The 18,679-nt window shown below is 41.3% G+C and overlaps 1 protein-coding gene across 3 annotated transcripts in view; it reads left to right on the forward strand.

The window, feature by feature from the left end:
* med15 (mediator complex subunit 15) overlaps positions 1–18,679 on the forward strand; it is a 155,505-nt gene that overhangs the window by 71,493 nt on the left and 65,333 nt on the right. For 2 of the 3 annotated variants that reach the window (XM_060844094.1, XM_060844095.1), the window contains exon 9: positions 4,636–4,743. The exons of the other annotated variant lie outside the window; for it this stretch is intronic. In XM_060844094.1, coding sequence (XP_060700077.1) covers positions 4,636–4,743 — 108 coding nt within the window. The remainder of the gene's footprint in view (positions 1–4,635; positions 4,744–18,679) is intronic. 3 annotated transcript variants of the gene reach the window in all.

Genomic DNA, 18,679 nt, shown 5'->3' on the forward strand with positions numbered 1-18,679 from the left:
ACCTGTGAATAGCCTAGTGTCAATTATTATTATCTGTTCAGTCTACAAAAACCTTGAGTTACATCACATAGTTAATAAGCTCACCCCTTTAATTTTCTGTGTTTAGGGGAATCTAAAACTAGTCTATGCAGTTATTCTTGTAAATTATATCTTTTAGCTCCAGAATCATACTTGTGTGTTTGTGCTGCATCCCTTCCAAAACTGCTATATCCTTCATACAGTGCAGTGTCCAAAATGATTGCAGTACTCTGAATTCAATTTAATCACCATTTGCAAACTGTTCTGATCCATCTTTATTGGATCCAAACAAGCTTTCAACTTTGGAACTTTGAGCTCTGTCTCACCACACCCTATCTTGAATTTTGTTTGAAGAAATTGGAATTGACCAGTGTTCATGCCAATGATACAGGTTGTGGAAGCGACTGTATTTGAAATTCTGATATGATTTGGTGACCAAGAACTGGAAGTGAAAAGGTCTAGATCTTACTCGAGCTCTTCAGTCTCCTGAAGGATTGTATGGATTAACTTGCCAGGTTGTGGGAGTACCTCATTGAGAGTTTCTACTGGCTGGACCTCTAACTGCAGTACTGCACTGAGTAAAAACTTTGGGCAGCTTTCCTGCTCTCTGATGTGTGAACCAATGGATGATTGTATGTTGGAACTGTCCTGTTTAATTGCGATCAAATTGTGGTGTGTTTGCATTCACTCACTAACTCAGCTGGCTATCTAGAAAGAACTATGTTCATGGTTGTTTTGACATCAGAGCTGATATTTCATCTTGTGAGGTACCAGATTTTTCTTGACAATATTGTCAGCATTTGTTCTAAACTGTTCAAGGCTTTGGATTATTTTAGCTCAGTATTCATCCATAGACCACCATCATCACCACCACCACCACAATGTGGAAACAGGCCATTCAGCCCAACATGTCTATACCAATCTTCTGAAGAGCTTCTCACCCAATCCCATCCCCTTACCCTTTTCCCTGTAACCCAGCTTTTCTCACGGCTAACCCACCTAACCTACACATCCCTGAACACAGTGGGCAATTTAGCATAGCCAATCCACCTACCTTGCACATCTTTGGACTTTGGAAGGAAACTGAAGACCCAGAAGAAACCCACACAGACACAGAGAGCATGCAAACTCCAGGTTCCAAAATATTATCGGCTGGCATGTTGTCAAATGGGTACAGCCAATTGCAGGACTTGGCAGAACATGAATTTAACTAGAGTTTTAATATCCCACTAGTACCTCAACATTTGTTGATGTTACTGATGCAAAAGTTGGGAAATACCAAGCTTGCACTTTTAGTCAGTGTATTAGCATTTTATATGTTCCTCTTGAGTGGTGTTGAACAGGACTGTAGTGAGAGATCCAGATTCACTCAGGTTCATATAGTTTCAGCATTCTTGATCTTGGGCACAGTTCTGATTTCTTTTGCTTTGATTAATTGACATCTACTTCCATTAGTCATCTTCCTGCTCAGCCACCCAATACCTAGCTACCCAAAGCTTTGATGCTGGAAGAGTTAAGAGCTGAGAAATACTTGAGCAAATGTTTGCTGCAGTATTCTTTTGAAATCACTGGTCGAATTCTTCCAGCCTGCAATGGACTCTCTTGTGCTCTTTCTGTTCTTCCTGTCTTCCCTGGCTATTTTTATTCTATACTAATTATTTCGGTCACCTTCTCTGTTGCACATTTAAATTGTCATTTAAATCTGCCTTTACCTTTTTCTATTTCCTTTCTCTTCTGTGTGTTTCTCTCACTCTGTACATGCCCGTCATAAACTTTCTCACCCCTGCTCTCTACTATGCCTTCCAGTCATTCTATCTGCCATTGTAACAAGGTTATACCATTCCTGTAGGTAGAATTTTAAAAAACCTTGGTGAGACCTCACCTGGACTACGGTTTATTCCTGAGTTGAGGAGTCAAAAAGAACACTGGGCCTGTATTCTCTGGTGCTTAGAACAATGAGAGTTGTTCTCGTTGAAACATATAACTTTTTCAAGGATCAACAGGGTAAATGCACCTCTCTTTTTGTAGAGGGGTTGGAAAAGAGAGCCAGGCACACAGTCTCAGAATAAGGGACTGAAATGAAGAGTTTCTTCACTCAGTTGGTGTACGGAATTTCAAAGATTTACCACCCGTGCAGTCTGAAGTGTTGAGTATGTCAGGATAGTGATCAATAGGTTTCTAATATTAAAGGTATCAAAGGATATGAGAATAGTGCAGGAAGTAAGATTGACATAGATGATCATCCATTACCTCACTAAATGGTGGAGTAGTCTTGAGGGGCTGAATGATCCACTCTTGCTCCTATGTCATGTCATTGTATATGTCCCACACTGTGACCTAATGTTTCTTTATCTGTTTGTCTCCCACTCACCTTTTACTCTCTCGCCCTCCTCGCCCCATGTAGCACAAGAACCAGGCGGAGCTCTGACTCTCTGGTGACAACCTGCTGCCCCGAGAATGAAACAGGGGTAACTGGTTTCTGAGCAATAAGGCAATAGCACTTGGACTTGGTCTGGGCTGGGGTACAATTCTACCTCATGCTAAATGGTTACACTCTCTCTGTTTCTTGGTTGCAGAGCTGTTGCTGACTAGTGCAAACACTTGAACAAGAGAATTTTGTAATTTAGTTTGTGTTTCCTGTGAATATCCAGTGTGAGCAGTAAGAGGGAAGGAATGGTGCAGTTCACTCTCATTATGATGGATACTGAAGGGCACTAATGGGCTGATAAGAGGCTATCTCATCACTCTACCTGTTCTTAGTTTGAGGATTACCATACAGAGAATATACATGAGTATATGGGACAGAGGGTTGAAAATGGCTGAGGATCAATGGCTACAAAGGAGAATACATTGAATGCGACTAATAGAGTGGACCTTGCAAAAGACGGCAATAGTTTCTTTTGTCAGTGAGATTTGGAACAGAACAGTATGCATAGCTCAGGTGCACTCTCGGTCTTAACTTCTGTAAATTATATTCTTACTGGAAAGTTTATGTGGGTGTTACAAGTTGCTATTAGAGCGTATCCTAGGATGGATGATGAGGTGCCATGACAACTGTAATCTCCTTAATATTGATTTTGCATAATATGATCGATGCTGAAACAAAGTATCCAATTGGGAAGGAGTAAATCAGCAACAGAGACAATGATAGCCCAGCCCTCCTGCGCTTGAGGAAAGCTACTGAGTAATGGCCAGTGCACGGAAATACTGATCCATAGATGCTGGCTAGCTTGGTGAAAAGCTTCAGGAATGTTATGGCTTTGGTTGGAGATAGACCAGCTGGCGATTTTGCAGAGGGATTTTCTTGACGATTTTGCTTGTCATGAGTGCATGTTGTGATGCTTCCTGTTTTAATCACCTCTCATTGCCCTTCGCTGGCTGTCTGTGTTTTTGTGAACTAATGGAATCACCTCAGTCTCTGCTCAAGCTGCCTCTTTTGTTTAAATATTGCTGAATTTAAACTTTATTTTTGAAAGTACACACGTCCTATAAAACTCAAAAGGGATAGGGTAGGAGAAATTGCCATTTTCTCTTCAGTGATTCATTATTATCTCGATTGTTTCCACCTTTAGAGTGTCAAGACCGTAAATGTACTTTGCAAAGTGGCAACAATCTAAAGCTGGTCAGGAAAATATTTGCACAAAAAAGGCCTCAAAAACTTTTAAGATATATAGGATATTCTTTGTGTAGACTGATAACCTGCAGTGACATCATGGCACCCAGTATCCTCAGGCCAAGATGAAATAGGCACAAAATTGCCCAATGAGCTGAGGAATTGGAGTCTGGCCAGTGCTGGTGGAATTGAACTTCAGGTATCATCAGCACCCCTGAGAAAGGGGCAAAGTCAGTCAGTGCAACAGTTATCAGCATGCTGTAGGTCAGTGTTGTCCAATATGATTTCTACTAAGCATGGGTGTCTAATTGCATGCCTGATCAATAAACAGTCAGTTAGTTATATCAGTTAAATCCGTTATAGACTAAGTCATTGGACAATGGATCTCAATGCTCACATGAAAACTTTAACCTCATGTGTTGATTGATAGGTTTGTATCATCAATAGCAGTGTGTTTTTTGGTTGCGAGTGCTTCACGTTTTTGGTTAGTGATAGTTGGTAGATGTTGGTTTGGTGAAGTACCATTTACTTTTAGTATCATTTAGATATTTGGTGTGAGTTTGTTTAAGATTCTTTCTACACAAATTGGTGCATGTGGCTAACTCGGCGTCACTGTAACCACATCTGTGCTTGTCGGCAATGTGTATTGGACAACACTGCCATAGAAATTTAGTAAATGGACCAGAATTTAATGAACCCATAATACCTCGTATAAGCCATTTATAAAGTAAAATAACTGAAATCAGATTTTCCAATTTTAAATAAAAATTCCAGTGAGAACAAATATAAACCTGTTTATGTTCCTGATTAGATTTCAGGTCTGTTGATGCTGACTGAGCTTTTCCCTATCTATAATGCAACATAACAAACATTCAGTATGACAGAAGGTGGCTGCAAGCTGCCCAATTTTTGGCCCACTTAGGGACGTGTGTGCTTCCATTCGTTCCTGCAGCACTGCATTCTTGTTTTGCGATTACTTGTCTGTTGTCCCTCTGTCCTCAAAGATGATGTCTTCTATGACCCGTGCTGTACGACCACGGTTCCCACCTGCCTCTGTTGCATCGTCCACGCCTCAAAGCTCCGTTCCCCTGGGAGGACAGCAAATAGCACAGGTATTTAACTGTAAAATAGGCCACTCTGTAGGTTGACTTATGGGTAACATATTAAATGTTCCAGGTTTGGATCTTCTAAAACCAACGAGTTACTGAACTGCACAGAAATCCCAGACAGTTGAGTCCCAAAGTAGGTGCTGCTTTCTCTGTAAGATCAAGATGCAAAGCAAACTTCAGTCTACAGTCTACCTCTATTCAGTTTACAATGATTGCTGTTTTGACAACCTACTGGGAAAATATGTAAGACCACTGTGATGGACCATCTGCAGCTAGACCTTGAGAATTGTCCTCAGTGCCATTAGAGTAGGAAAGGGAGGGGGGAGGCAGTGGCCAACAACCCTGTTGTTGATCACCACCAGCCCTAGTTGGAATATATGGGGAGTAAGGCGAAGGGGCTACTGTATAAAAACAGGTTGTTGGTGTTCTTTTCATAATTGAATCATCTGCTGAGATTATCCATCAGGGATTAAACAGATGAACGGGCGCACTCTTCAGAGGTTGAAAATAAGGAAACCCGATTATGTTGCTATCCAAGGAACAAAATAAAATTTCCTTGGGACAACGTTTGTTGACCTTCCATTACTATGTAAATGAAGTTTGAGAAAATTGAAGATTTTTTGCATAACCTAGTTCACTGATTCTTGCATGATTTTATGTATGTGGTATTCAACTCTGTGAACTGGTGCTGAAGTAAAAAGGCCTTTGTAATGCATTGTACTGAGTCACACAGACCAGATTACAGCAGATTCTATCCTTGTTTATACTGTACTAACAGGGTAAGGATGGAGGCTACTGCTAAAAGCCAGAGAACTGGGCCAATGTTTCAGCACCTGCTCACTAATCCCCAGAGCCAAATGGAATAGCACCTCATGTTGATCAGCCACAGGCAAGCATAGGAGCTTTCTTGGAGAAATGCCTGCTGATATTCTAGCAAGAGTAGGTGTAATTGGGAGAAAAGGGCCAAAAATTGGGGCTATTGAAACTTTTATAAAACTTTTTAATAACTTTTTACTATATAATTGCTAGTTTATTCTATGAAACGGCTTTGGGTCAGGTGTAATTCCAGAAGCATCCTCTGTCTAGAAACTATGCACCACATCATGTCCATTTACAATATTTTATTGTTACCTCCTTAGATTCTGGTCAAAATGTCCCACAGGTTTGAATTTTAATTTCACAGGAAGGAAAATAAGAAAAATTTATGAAATTATGAAAGTAGTGAATCATTAAACAAATTAGGATTACAGCGCAAGCAACTTCCTAACTTGGCCATGTCCCAGTGAGGAATCTTTGGACTTGGCCCTTTGGATTTCTGTGAGAGATTGACTTGAGGTTTTTGAAATCTAACCTGTTTCTATGCAAAAGTGTTCATTGTGATTATCGATCAGTCTAATCAAAATGTGCTTTGGCTTTTGAAACCAAATCAATGAGAATAACATGAGACAAGAATCTTCCTGAATGTGATGACTGATCATAGTTGTCACAGTTTGCATCAGGGAGTCAACTTATAGAACTGTCCTCATAATCTCATGTTTTTGTTTTGCAAACTATTTTAATTATGTTTGTGCTTTCAGCTTATGAATGGATTTTAAAAAGCCTTTTTTCCCCCTTCCCATGTGAAAAGCTCTGCATGGTTCCCATGATGTCTCTGTAAATGTGTAGCTTGTCAGTCAACTAAATATGTACGCATTTCACACCTCTGCTGCTTTCCTGGGGGGCTTTGTTGAGTCACTTGGTTGGTGTGACCTGTGTGGTTGAACAGAATTTGGGCAAATTATTTTGTGCATTGCTGATGTCTGAGTGCTGGAACTTAGCTGTCAGTCCCAGAACTCAATTCATTTGTATAATCTTTGGAAAGGCTAAATAGCACATATTGTACATTAACAAAGTTTAGCTCAGGCATGTGTACTTTTGTGCTTAATTAAAAACCTTTGTGTTATCCATTTTACTGAAGGAACTATGTTTTATTTTTATGTTGTAATATTGTTGGACTGGTAAACTGCCAGCAGATGAATCTTTGCTTGTTTAGGTTTAATTTGGCAACAGACACTCTGTACATAGGTTTACAGTTGTATGTTCTGCAAGGAGGCATCCCGTTAATACACAATCAACTGTAAAGGTAAGTGCTTTGCAACGTGTTCTGCATTTAATACATCCCGTTGCAAGAAAGTACAGTTCCATGTAACAGTGCTTAAAGCAATCTGTAACTGATTTCATTTTTACCTCTCGACCCTTTACCTTGTGAGAGAATAACTAGAAAGACATCCTGTTTTCAGTTATGTTCCATTTTGTAGCTTAGTCTGATGGGCAGAAGTAAAGCTTGACCGAGTTATTGAGCACACTTAAACTTTCTAGCATGTTAACCTCACAGTAGCGTATCTTAACTTTCACTTGCAATGTGTGCATTAATCAAGGGGCCTTTATCCCACTCAAGGTCAGGCTCACTGTTGATTTTACTGATACATCTCAGATTTGGAAATGCAGGTAGTACACCCTATATGACTTTACCTGAGTTTAGTCTTCATGAGGCTAAATTTGCTTTATGTTAGAAAGGAGCTGGTGTGGAAGGTATACAGTGAGAACAAGCTTTTTAGAATCATTTCAGATTGTTGTAAGGGTGCACAGTGAAGGTTCCACAGGTATGTGTGTTTAAGCCTTTGGATGGATTTTCAAACCTTGTCATGGCTGGGTGAGAGAATGAAGTAGCTGAAAACAACGTTGCTTTTATATGACAGCCCAAATGAACATCTCAGCAATAGCAATTCCAGCATAGACTGAAAGGCTGCAGTCTTAGATTAAATGAGCTTGTACAGTTTGAAGACAAGTTGCTCATGTTTGACTTGTTGCTTCAACATGCTGCTCACTACCCACGCAGCATCCAGTTATGTATTCAGCAATCCTACTTCAGGGAGCTGCCCACTCACGCAGTCACACAAATCGCTGGTGCTGTTGGAGATCTGAATCTCCTGTGTTAAATGATTGGATGTGTAGGCCTCCATTAACAATGAACCTTGGTCTAATTGCTTTTCCTTGAGGATTTCCTTGACAAAAGTAACAAGTAAATCAACAAAATGACTCCTGCTTGGAGTTGAGTCACAGCAGAGCAATCTGAAACTGCAGCTAGCTCACTAATTAGGAAGGAATGTTTCTATTAAATGTGCTGATGACAAATCATTTTTTTTTTAAGTCTTGCAACAAGTGATTCAGATATGAATGTGTGGAAAGAAAGAGAAGGGATATATATCCAGGTGTTCGAAAATCCATGAAATTTCAGCAATGTATTTAGTATATTGATTCTTTCCTTCTTTTGGGTGAACTTCCCTTGAATTAGTCAACAAAAGTCTTGAAGGAAGGTGCACTTCTGCAACATTGGTTGGTTCAGCAATTCCACTATTTGTTGAGTTTGTCCTTCTAGATAGACATTAAGATGCAATGAGTTGCTGTATGGTCATGCTTGGATACTGCTTGTGTAACTTAGAATTAAAGCTTTTGTCTGACAAAACTACTTGTTCCTTGACATTTGCTTTCTTTGAATTCCTTGATCGATGGAAATGATAATGTTTGAACCTTATAATTGTGAAAAACTGATTTGGAAAATAGATATTTTGAAGTACTTTTAGTCTGGTGAGTTCAACATCCAAACATTTTTTTTCATCCCATGAAGTCTGAAATGCAAAGATGATAAAAGGTATCCCTTATTCATATAAAGCCTTTGACCGACCACAGCTACAGATACGATGTTCAATTTTGGACTGAGCACCTTGGAAGGGATATATTAGGTATGGAAGGAGGTGCAGGGTTGATTCATTTGGGCTTGGGGTGTTAAATAAGGGCGGTAAGCATCAGAAATGTCATTGTATGCAAGTTTCCCTTCGAGCCACAAACTATGCTGAATTTATCAGGAGATATGGAGTTCAGTGTAGCTAAGTGTGAAGTCATTCACTTTGGTAGGAGTAACAAGAAGATGGATTACTGGGCTAATGGTAGGCTACTTGGTAGTGTGGATGAGCAGAGGGATCTTGGTGTCCATGTACACAGATCTCTGAAAGTTGCCACCCAGGTAAATAGTGCTGTGAAGAAGGCATATGGTGTACTGGGCTTTATTGGTAGAGGAATTGAGTTCCAGAGTCCTGAGGTCATGTTGCAGTTGTATAAGACTCTGGTGCGACCTCATCTGGAGTATTGTGTGCAGTTTTGGTCGCCATACTATCGGAAGGATGTGGAGGCATTGGAACGAGTGCAGAGGAGGTTTACCAGGATGTTGCCTGGCATGGTAGGAAGATCGTATGAGGAAAGGCTGAGGCACTTGTGGCTGTTCTCATTGGAGAAAAGAAGGTTTAGGGGAGATTTGATAGAGGTGTACAAGATGATTAGGGGTTTAGATAGGGTAGACACTGAGAACCTTTTTCTGTTAATGGAGTCAGCTGTTACTAGGGGACACAGCTTTAAATTAAGGGGTGGTAGGTATAGGACAGATGTTAGGGGTAGATTCTTTACTCAGCGGGTTGTGAGTTCATGGAATGCCCTGCCAGTAGCAGTGGTGAACTCTCCCTCTTTATGGTCATTTAAGTGGGCATTGGATAAGCATATGGAGGTCATTGGGCTAGTGTAGGTTAGGTAGACTTTGGTCGGCGCAACATCAAGGGCCGAAGGGCCTGTACTGCGCTGTATTTTTCTATGTTCTATATATCGCCTTTCTTTCTCTGTTGCTGGGTCAAACTCTTGGAATCTCATCCCTAAAAGCATAGACTGCAGTGGTTTAAATAGTCACCTTCTCTAGGGCATTTAGGGAGAGTCAACAGATTCTGGCTCAGTCAATGACACCCACATCTCACGAAATAATTAGAAAACTGCGTAAACAAATTCTGTAATGATAGACTGTATTCCTTTGATTTAGAATCTGACTGAGTTGTCTATAATGATAGAAGAATTCATTTGGGTAATCATCAAGGAACTGATAGGGCGGTGATGGCCAAGTGGTATTACCTAGTATATTATCACTAGACTATTAATCCACAAACTAATGTTTTGTGATCAGGGTTCATAACCTGCCATTGCAAATGGTAGAATTTGAATCCATTAAAAATCTGAAAATAAGTGTCTAATGACGATCATAAAATCATTGTCAATTGTTGGGGGAAAAAATGTTTTGTCCACTAATGTCCATCAGGGAAAGAAACCAGCTGTTCTTATTTGGTCAGGCCTACAGCAATGTGGTTGACTCTTATCTACTCTCTGGGCAATAAAGTTAGTTTAGACAGTGATGCCACATCACGTGAATAGATAAACAAAGAAAAAAATTCCAATGTTAAGGAATTCAAAAATAAATTGTCAGATTGGATCAAGGAAAACACTTTCTGTAGGTATATCAGGAATAAAAGCATGTCTACAGTAAGGTTAGCGCAATGAAGCATAGTGGTGAGAAATTGTACACAGAACAGAGAATAATACAGAACAGAACAGGCCCTTTGGCCCTCGATGTTGCACTGACCTGTGAACTATTCTCAGCTCGTCCCCCTACACTATCCCAAAATCATCCATGTGCTTATCTAAGGTTTGCTTAAATCTCCCTAATGTGGCTGAGTTGACTACGTTAGCAGGTAGGGCATTCTCTTGGAGTCCGAGGAGATAGGGGAAGCCCTAAATGAATATTTTTGGTTGGTATTCACACTTGAAAAAGACAATGTTGTCAAGAAGAATACTGAGATACAAGCTGCTAGACTAGACGGGATTGAAGTCCACAAGGAGGAGGTGTTAGCAATTCTGGAAAATGTGAAAATGGATAAGTCCCCATGCCGGATGGGATTTATCCTAAGACTCTCTGGGAAGCCAGGTTGCAGATTGCAGAGCCATTGGGTTTGATGTTTATGTTGTCCTTGTCTACAGGAATAGTGCCAGAAGACTAGAGGATTGCAAGTGCTGTCTCCTTGTTCAAGAAGGGGAATAGAAACAACCCTGGTAATTATAGACCAGTGAGCCTTACTATGGTTATAGTTAAAGTCTTGAAAAAGGTTATAAGAGAGAGATTTTATAATCATCTCGGGAGCAATAAGTTGATTAGGGATAGTCAACGTGGTTTTGTGAAGGGTAGGTCATGCCTCACAAACCTTATTGAGTTCTTTGAGAAGGTGGCCAAACAGATGGATGAGGGTAAAGCGGTTGATGTGGTGTATGTGGATTTCAGTAAAACATTTGATAAGGTTCCCCATGGCAGGCTATTGCACAAAATACGGAGGCATGGGATTGAGGGTGATAGAGCATAGAAGGATGGGTTATTAGATTTGCGGACGACACTCAGGTTGGTGGAGTTGTGGACAGTGCTGAAGGATGTCACAGAGGTACATAGATAAGTTGCAGAGCTGGGCTGTGAGGTGGCAAATAGTTTAATGTGGAAATTAATGAGGTGATTCCCTTTGGAAGAAGCATCAGGAATAGAGAGTATTGGGCTAATGGTAAGATTCTTGGCATGGAGATGAGCAGAGAGATCTCGTGTACATAGATCCCTGAAAGTTGCTGCCCAGGTTGATAGGGTTGTTAAGAAGGCATACGGTGTGTTAGCTTTTATTGGTAGAAGGATTGAGTTTCAGAGCCATGAGGTCATGCTGCAGCTGTACAAACTCTGGTGTGGCTGCACTTGGAGTATTGCATATAATTCTGCATTATAGGAACGATGTGGAAGCTTTGGAAAGGATTCAGAGGTGATTTACTCGGATGTTGCCTGGGAGGGAGAGAAGGTCTTTTAAGGAAGGGCTGAGGAACTTGAGGCTGTTTTCAGTAGTGGGGAGGAGGTTGGGAGATGACTTAATTGAGACATAAAAAATAATCAGTGGGTTTTCTCGGGTGGGCAGCGAGACCCTTTTCCTTGGATGGTGATGACTAGTACGAGGGGAAACATCTTTAAATTGATAGATATAAGACAGATGTCAGAGGTAGTTTCTTTATTCGTAGATTAGTAGGGGCATGAAACACAGCCTGCAATAGCAGTAAACTCGTCAATTTTAAGGGCACTTAAATGGTCATTAGATAAACATGGATGAAAATGGAGTAGTGTAAGATAATTAGGCTTCAGATTGGTTCCACAGGTCAACGCAACATCGAGGGCCGAAGGGCCTGCACTGCACTGTTGAATTCTAGGTTTATGAGTCGATCATGAACAAATTGAATGTCTGAAAATCAGGGCTGATTGGTTGTCTCCTGCTCCTGTCTAACCCCAGCTTCACAGTAAAGTGTGACTGGTGTCCTGACCCAGTCAACCTCCTGTGAATCATCTCAAAGTATAAACTGAGCAAATTATCCAATTATCCGAGAATACTTGGCATTCAGGAAGGAAAGGCAAAAGTGGAAGGGAAGTGAGAGGTAGGTACTGATCACCAGGAATGGGATTAATACGTTAGTGAGAGAGAATCTTAAATGAGAAGGACAAGATATAGAGTCTGTTTGGCTGGAGCTAAGATACAGCAGGGAGCATAAATCTTTGGTAAGAGTGCTTTATAGGCCACTAAAAAGTGAGGATGTATGTCACTGTATAAATCGGGAAATTAGATGTGCTTGAAAGAAGTGAAATGTAGTAATCATGAATGACATTTATCTATGTATAGACTAGGTAAACCTAACAAGTGCTGTGGAGAAAGAATTCCTGTAATATGTAAATATGGCTTTCTTGAGTTGTATGTTGTCAAACAAACAAGAGCATAAGCTATTTTAGATCCAGCATTATACAATGAAAAAGGGCTAATAATATCATTGTAAAATAAACTATATGGAAGAATGAGAAGCATATGACAAAATTTTCTATTAGGTTTGAAACTGTGTCGTTCAGTCTGAAACTAAGACTTAAATCAAATCAAGGGAGCTATGAAGGTAAATCGAACAGGTTACCTGTCCTGAGTTGGGAAAATATATTAAAAGATGTGACTGTAGACAGGCACTGGTTATTATTTAAGGAGTTGATGCATGGTTCCCAAAAAATTGCATTTCTTTAAGGCACAATATCTCAGCATTGAATTGAATTAAATTTATCGCCACATGTACCGAGGTACAGTGACAAGCTTTGTCTTGCGAGCAATACAGGCAGATCACAGAGTTAAGTCACTTAGATAAGGATATAATAGGTAAACAGCAGTAAAAACAAAAATACAGGTACGGGCGAATGTTAAGAGTTTGTGAGTCCATTCAGTATTCTTACAACAGTAGGGTAGGAACTGTTACAAAACTGGCTGGTGCGTGTGTTCAGGTTTCTGTACCTTCTCCCAGATGGTAGAGGTTGTAGAAAAACATTGTCAAGGTGGGATGGATTTTTAAGAATGCTGGCGGTCTTTCCTTCACAACGTTCCTGGTAGGTGGATTCTATAGATGGGAAATTGGCCTTTGTGATTGTCCAGGCCAAGTTCACCACTCTCTGTAACCGTCTCCAATCTTGAATGGTACAGTTACCATACCGAGAAGTGATACATCCAGACAGAATCCTCTCGATGATGCTCCAATAAAAGATGACAACTCAGCTGCCTGAAGAAGAAGAGGTGTTGTTAGGCCTTTGTAACCTGTGCGTCTACATGAAGAGTCCAAGAAAGCTTGTTGTGGATGGCCACTCCCAGGAGCAAGTCTTATTGGACAATATCTTTCAAACCCATGACCATAACCATCTAGAAGGTCAAGAACAGCTGCAAGTTCCCCTCTAAGCCACTCACCATCCTGAATTAGAAAGACATCCCCCTTCCTTCTGTGCACTGGGTAAAGAATGCTGGAATGTGCTTCCTAATGGATTCTGGATCAAATAGATTTCAGCAGCTCAAGAAGGCTGTTCATCTCCATCACCATCACCACGGTAACCCAGGACATACAATAAACGTTGGCTAAGCCTGTGAAACCCACATCCTTTGAATGAATGTTTTACCCTGGAGGGCTGTGGAGGCTCAGTCATTGAATTGCTCCAAGACATTATTCCTTAGATTTACAGCTATCTATGATATCAAGGAATATGAGATAATTGTGGGAAATGGTGTTGCAGTAGATCTCATGGTCAAGTGGCTGAATGGTCCACTCTTTCTGTGTTCCAAGTCCTTACAGCAGAATTATTGGATTGGTGCAGCCATATCATTTCACATATGGTGAAATTTGAAGCTTATAAAGTCAAACTTCTACAAAGGTCATCATTGTGTTAATCTGTCAAGATGCAAGTATCAGCCATATGTTGTGTACCGAAAAGCTGAATTGGATTGTCAGCCAGCAAGAATTCCGTGCTCCGGTTGAAATGGTGCCACAGATTAATTTAACATACACCAAATAGTTGACTGGATGCCTCTGCCAGTGCAACCCTCTCTCAGCAGATACCAGGATATCAGCCCAGATTAAGAACTCCTGTCTTCTAGGCTAAGGTTTGAAAGTAGCATGAAACTGACCAGATGAGAAATGAGTTGGACTGTTGAAAAGAAATTGTGGTAACTGGATGGAACAAATGCCAGCAGGAAGGAAATCCGTGCAAGATTGGTGGTCATCAACAGTTTTGAGGATTGGTTGCTTTTGAAGCTATTACATTACACAGAGGACAAAGTGACTCAGAATTTAGTGCAGCAAGAGAAGCTGGTGATTGTAAACAGGGAGTTTAATTCACCCACTAATAGCAACATAACAGTACCACAAATTTAAAAGGCACATTTTTCTTTTAAAAGGGCTAATTTTTTTTATTCATTAACGAGATGACGGCTTCCCTGACTCGGCAAGCACTTATTTTCCATCCCTCATTGCCCAGCGAGCAATTAAGAGTCAACCACTTTGTTGTGGGCCACATGTAGTCCAGACCAGGTAAGGTTGGTAGTTTCCTTCCCTAAAGGTTATAAATGAGCCAGATGGATTTTTCCTGACAATCGACAGTGGTTTCATGGTCACGATCAGATTCTTAATTCCAGATTTCTATTGAATTCGAATTCTACCATCTGCCATGACAGGATTTGAATCCAGGTCCCCACCACATTACATGGGTCTCTGGATAAACAATCCAGCAATAATGCCACGATACTATTGCCTTCCTTTTAACTGTAACTTGTTCTGTCTCTTCTGTTATAGAGTCACAGCAATGTACAGCATGGAAACGGACCCTTCGGTGAAACACTTCCATGCCAACCAGATATCCAAAATTAATCTAGCCCATTTGCCGGCACTTGGCCCATATCCCTCCAAACCCTTCACATTCAGATGCCCTTTAACTGTTATATTTGTCCCAGCCACCTCCACTTCCTCTGGCACCTCATTCTATACAAAAACCACCCTTTGTGTGAAAAAGTTGCCCCTGATGTCCCTTTTAAATCTTTCCCCTCTCACCCTAAACCTATGCCCTCTAGTTCTAGAATCCTCCAGTGAAAAGACCTTGAGTTTTTAACTCTATCCATGCCCCTGACGATTTTACAAACATCTACATGGTCACCCCTCAGCCTCCCATGCTCCAGGGAAAACAAGCCAGCCTTTTCAGCTTCTCGCTATGACTCAAACCCTCCAACCCTCGCAACATTCTTGTAAATCTTTCCTGGAGCCTTTCAAGTTTCACAATAGCCTTCCAATAGGAAGGAGACCAGAATTGAACATAATATTTCAAAAGTGGCCTAACCAGTGTCCTGTACAGCTGCAGCATGACCTCTCAACTCCTATGCTACTCAGTGCTCTGGCCAGTAAAGGAAAGCATACAAATGCCACCTTCACTATCTATCTACGTGCGACTCTACTTTCAAGGAACTATGAACTTGCACTCCAAGGTCTCATTACAGCACCTCGCATTTATCTAGATTCTTAAACTTCTGTCTCTTATATTTATTTTCCCATCAAATAAACCTTGTCTTACATACCGCTTCTCCTTCCTGTTTTCTAACTCCGTTGTACTGAAGCTTTGTCGTCTTCTAACTTGTTCTTTCTTGAAACTCTGGAAACTGGAACTGTTTACTTTCTCCTGGAACTTCCTACCACGCCCAGCCTTTCCATGTTTCTCCACTCTACTGGCCCTTTTATACCCAGGCTTTATGTACCATTACTTAGTCAACCTTTTTTAAAGCTCTCTCTTTGGTGGTGACCTACTGTAGTCCATCTGGTTTTCTACAATAAATTAGCATGTTAAATATAGCTGTATGATGTGGGAGCTGGCTGATCCCATTGTGAACTGCAGTGACCACATCGGCAGCAAGTGTTGGTTGCTGGAAGAACTCCGGCTCAGTTGATGAGTTGGAATCTGAGCTTCAGACACTGCAGCACATCAGGAAGGAGAAGAGTTACCTGGATGCTTTGTTTCAGGAGGCTGTCATATCTGGTGGATTAAGGGTCACAAATTTGGTCAGTGGCCAGGGACAGCAGAGTGTGACTGCAAGTGAGGTGGTTAGAGGGATCCAGGTGGAGGAGCCTCATCTCTTGACCTTGTCTAACAGGTATGAGGTACACGCTTGTCTGGGTGAGGAACAGAACTGCAGGAAAGATGAGCCAGCTGACCACTGCCTCAACGTACAGTATGTCATTCAAGTGGTGGGAGTAGTAAGACAAGTGGTAGTTGTAGGAGATTCTGTAATTAGAGAAATAGATAGTAAGCAGGATCGACAGCCCCGCATGGTAAGTTGCCTATCTGGTATCAGAGTGAGGGGCATCTTTGACCAGCTTGAAAGGATACTGGAGAGAGAGGGGGAGATCCTATTGTTGTGCACCACGTTGGGATAAACAATGTGGGCAAGACTAGGAAAAAGGGCCGGTTTAAGGGTTATCAGGAACTAGGAATCAAATTAAAAAACAGGTCCTCAAGGGTTATAATCTCTGGATTACTGCCCGAGCCACATGCAAATTGGTATAGGCACATGAGAATAAGCGGTGTAAACACTTCCCCAGGTGGGCTAAAAGAGTGCTGCAGGAAAGAGGGGTTCCTTTTTATGGGGCATTGCCTCAGTATTAGAACAGTACCTTTGGGATGGGCTCCACCTGAACCAAGCTGGGATCAGTGTTCTCATAAAAAGGGTAAATAGGTTGGTCTACAGAGCTTTAAACTAGAAAGTGGGAGGAGCAGGGGAGGATAAAACTCCAAGAAGTATAATGACCAATGGGAAGCAAAGCTGCAGGTCAACATCTGTGGGGGTGGCTTCAAGTCCATTGAAAAATATGAAAAAAGAAAAGAAAGGAGAGATTGCTAAAATCTCCAGCAATGTTTGGAAAGGGTTAGAAATCAAACTTCAAACAGTCAATACAGGACTGAAGGTGTGTATCTGAATGTGCCCAGTATGCGAAATAAGGTAAATGAACTTGTGGTGCAGTTCGAGACATGGCTGCATGAGGATCTGGACTGGGAGCTAAATTTCCAAGGATATACATCCTATCAAAAACACAGGCAGATCGGCAGAAGGGCTGGGGTTGCCTTGTTAGTAAAAAAAAAATGAAATTAATTCAATAGCAATAATTAAAGTTAGATGGTGTGAAGTCTGTGTGGATAGAGTTGAGGAACTGCAAAGGTAAGAGTGGCAAAAAATGGACATTGCCCGCTGAAAAATGATGCTGGAGAAATCGTAACAAGGAACAAAGAAGTGCCTGCGGAACTGAATATGTTCTTTGCATCAGTCTTCATGGTGAAAGGCACGTGTAATATGCTAAAATTTAAGAGAGTCAGTGGGGCAGAGATGAGTATGGTGGCCATCACCAAGAAGAAGGTCCTAGAAATACTGGAAGGTCTGAAAGTGGATAAATCGCCTGAACCGGATAGATGGGATACGCCCTTGAGTTCCAAAGGTGATAGCTGAAGAGGTAGTGAAGACTTTAGTAGTGAGCTTTCAGGTATCACTGGAGGCAGGGAGGGTCCCAGAGGACTGGGAAATTGCTAATGCAACCCCACCCCCCTCCCCACCCCTCCTTTTAAGAAGGGAGCAAGGCAAAAGACAAGAAATTATTGACAGATTAGCCTAACCTCAGTTGTTGGTAAGATCTTGGAGTTCATTGTGAAGGGTGCAATTTCTGAATACTTGGAAGTGCATGGTAAAGTAGGGCAAAGTCAGTGTGGTTTCATCAAGGGGAGGGCATGCCTGACAAATCTGTTAGAATTCTTTGTACGAGCAGGTTAGACAAAGGAGAGCCAATGGATGTTATCTATCTGTACTTCCAGAATGCCTTTGATAAGGTGTCGCACAGGAGGCTGCTGAGTAAGATAAAGGCTCATGGTGTTTGATGCCAGGTACTAGCATGGATAGAGGATTGGCTGTCTGGTAGAAGGCATGGAAGCTGGTGACTAATGTGTTCCACAAGGGTCAGTACTGGGACCACAACTTCTCACTTTATATATTAATAATCTAGATGAAGGAACTGAGGGCATTCTGTCTAAGTTTGCAGTTGATACAAAGATAGATGGAGGGACAGGTAGTATTGTGAAGGCTGCAGAAAAGTTAGATTAGGTGCGTGAGCAAAGAAGTGGCAGATGAAATATAATGTAGGATACTGTGAGGCCATGTACTTTGGTAGGAAGAATAGAAGCATGAACTATTTTCTAAATGGGGAGAAAATTCAGAAATTTGAAGTGCGAAGGGACTTGGGAATCCTAGTCCAGGTTCTCTTAAGGTAAACTTGCAGGTCGAGTCACTAGTTAGGAAGGCAAATACTATGCTGTCATTCATCTTGAGAGGACTAGAATATAAAAGCATGATGTACTTCTGAGGCTTTATAAGGCTCTGGTCAGACCACATTTAGAGTATTGAGAGCAATTTTGGGCCCCAGACCTCAGGATAGGCTATGGAGTGGGACAGAGGGGGTTCATGAGAATGATCCCAGGAATGAAAGGCTTAACATATGAGGAATGTTCAAGGACTCCGGGACTATATTCGATGGAGTTTATACAGATGAGGGGGATCTGATTGAAACTTACAGAATAATGAACAGCCTGGACAAGGATGGACATTGGGAAGATGTCTCCTTTGGCAGGAGAGACAAGGGCCTG

This window comes from Hemiscyllium ocellatum, chromosome 24, assembly GCF_020745735.1.
Source record: "Hemiscyllium ocellatum isolate sHemOce1 chromosome 24, sHemOce1.pat.X.cur, whole genome shotgun sequence".
Taxonomy (NCBI): Eukaryota; Metazoa; Chordata; class Chondrichthyes; order Orectolobiformes; family Hemiscylliidae; genus Hemiscyllium; species Hemiscyllium ocellatum.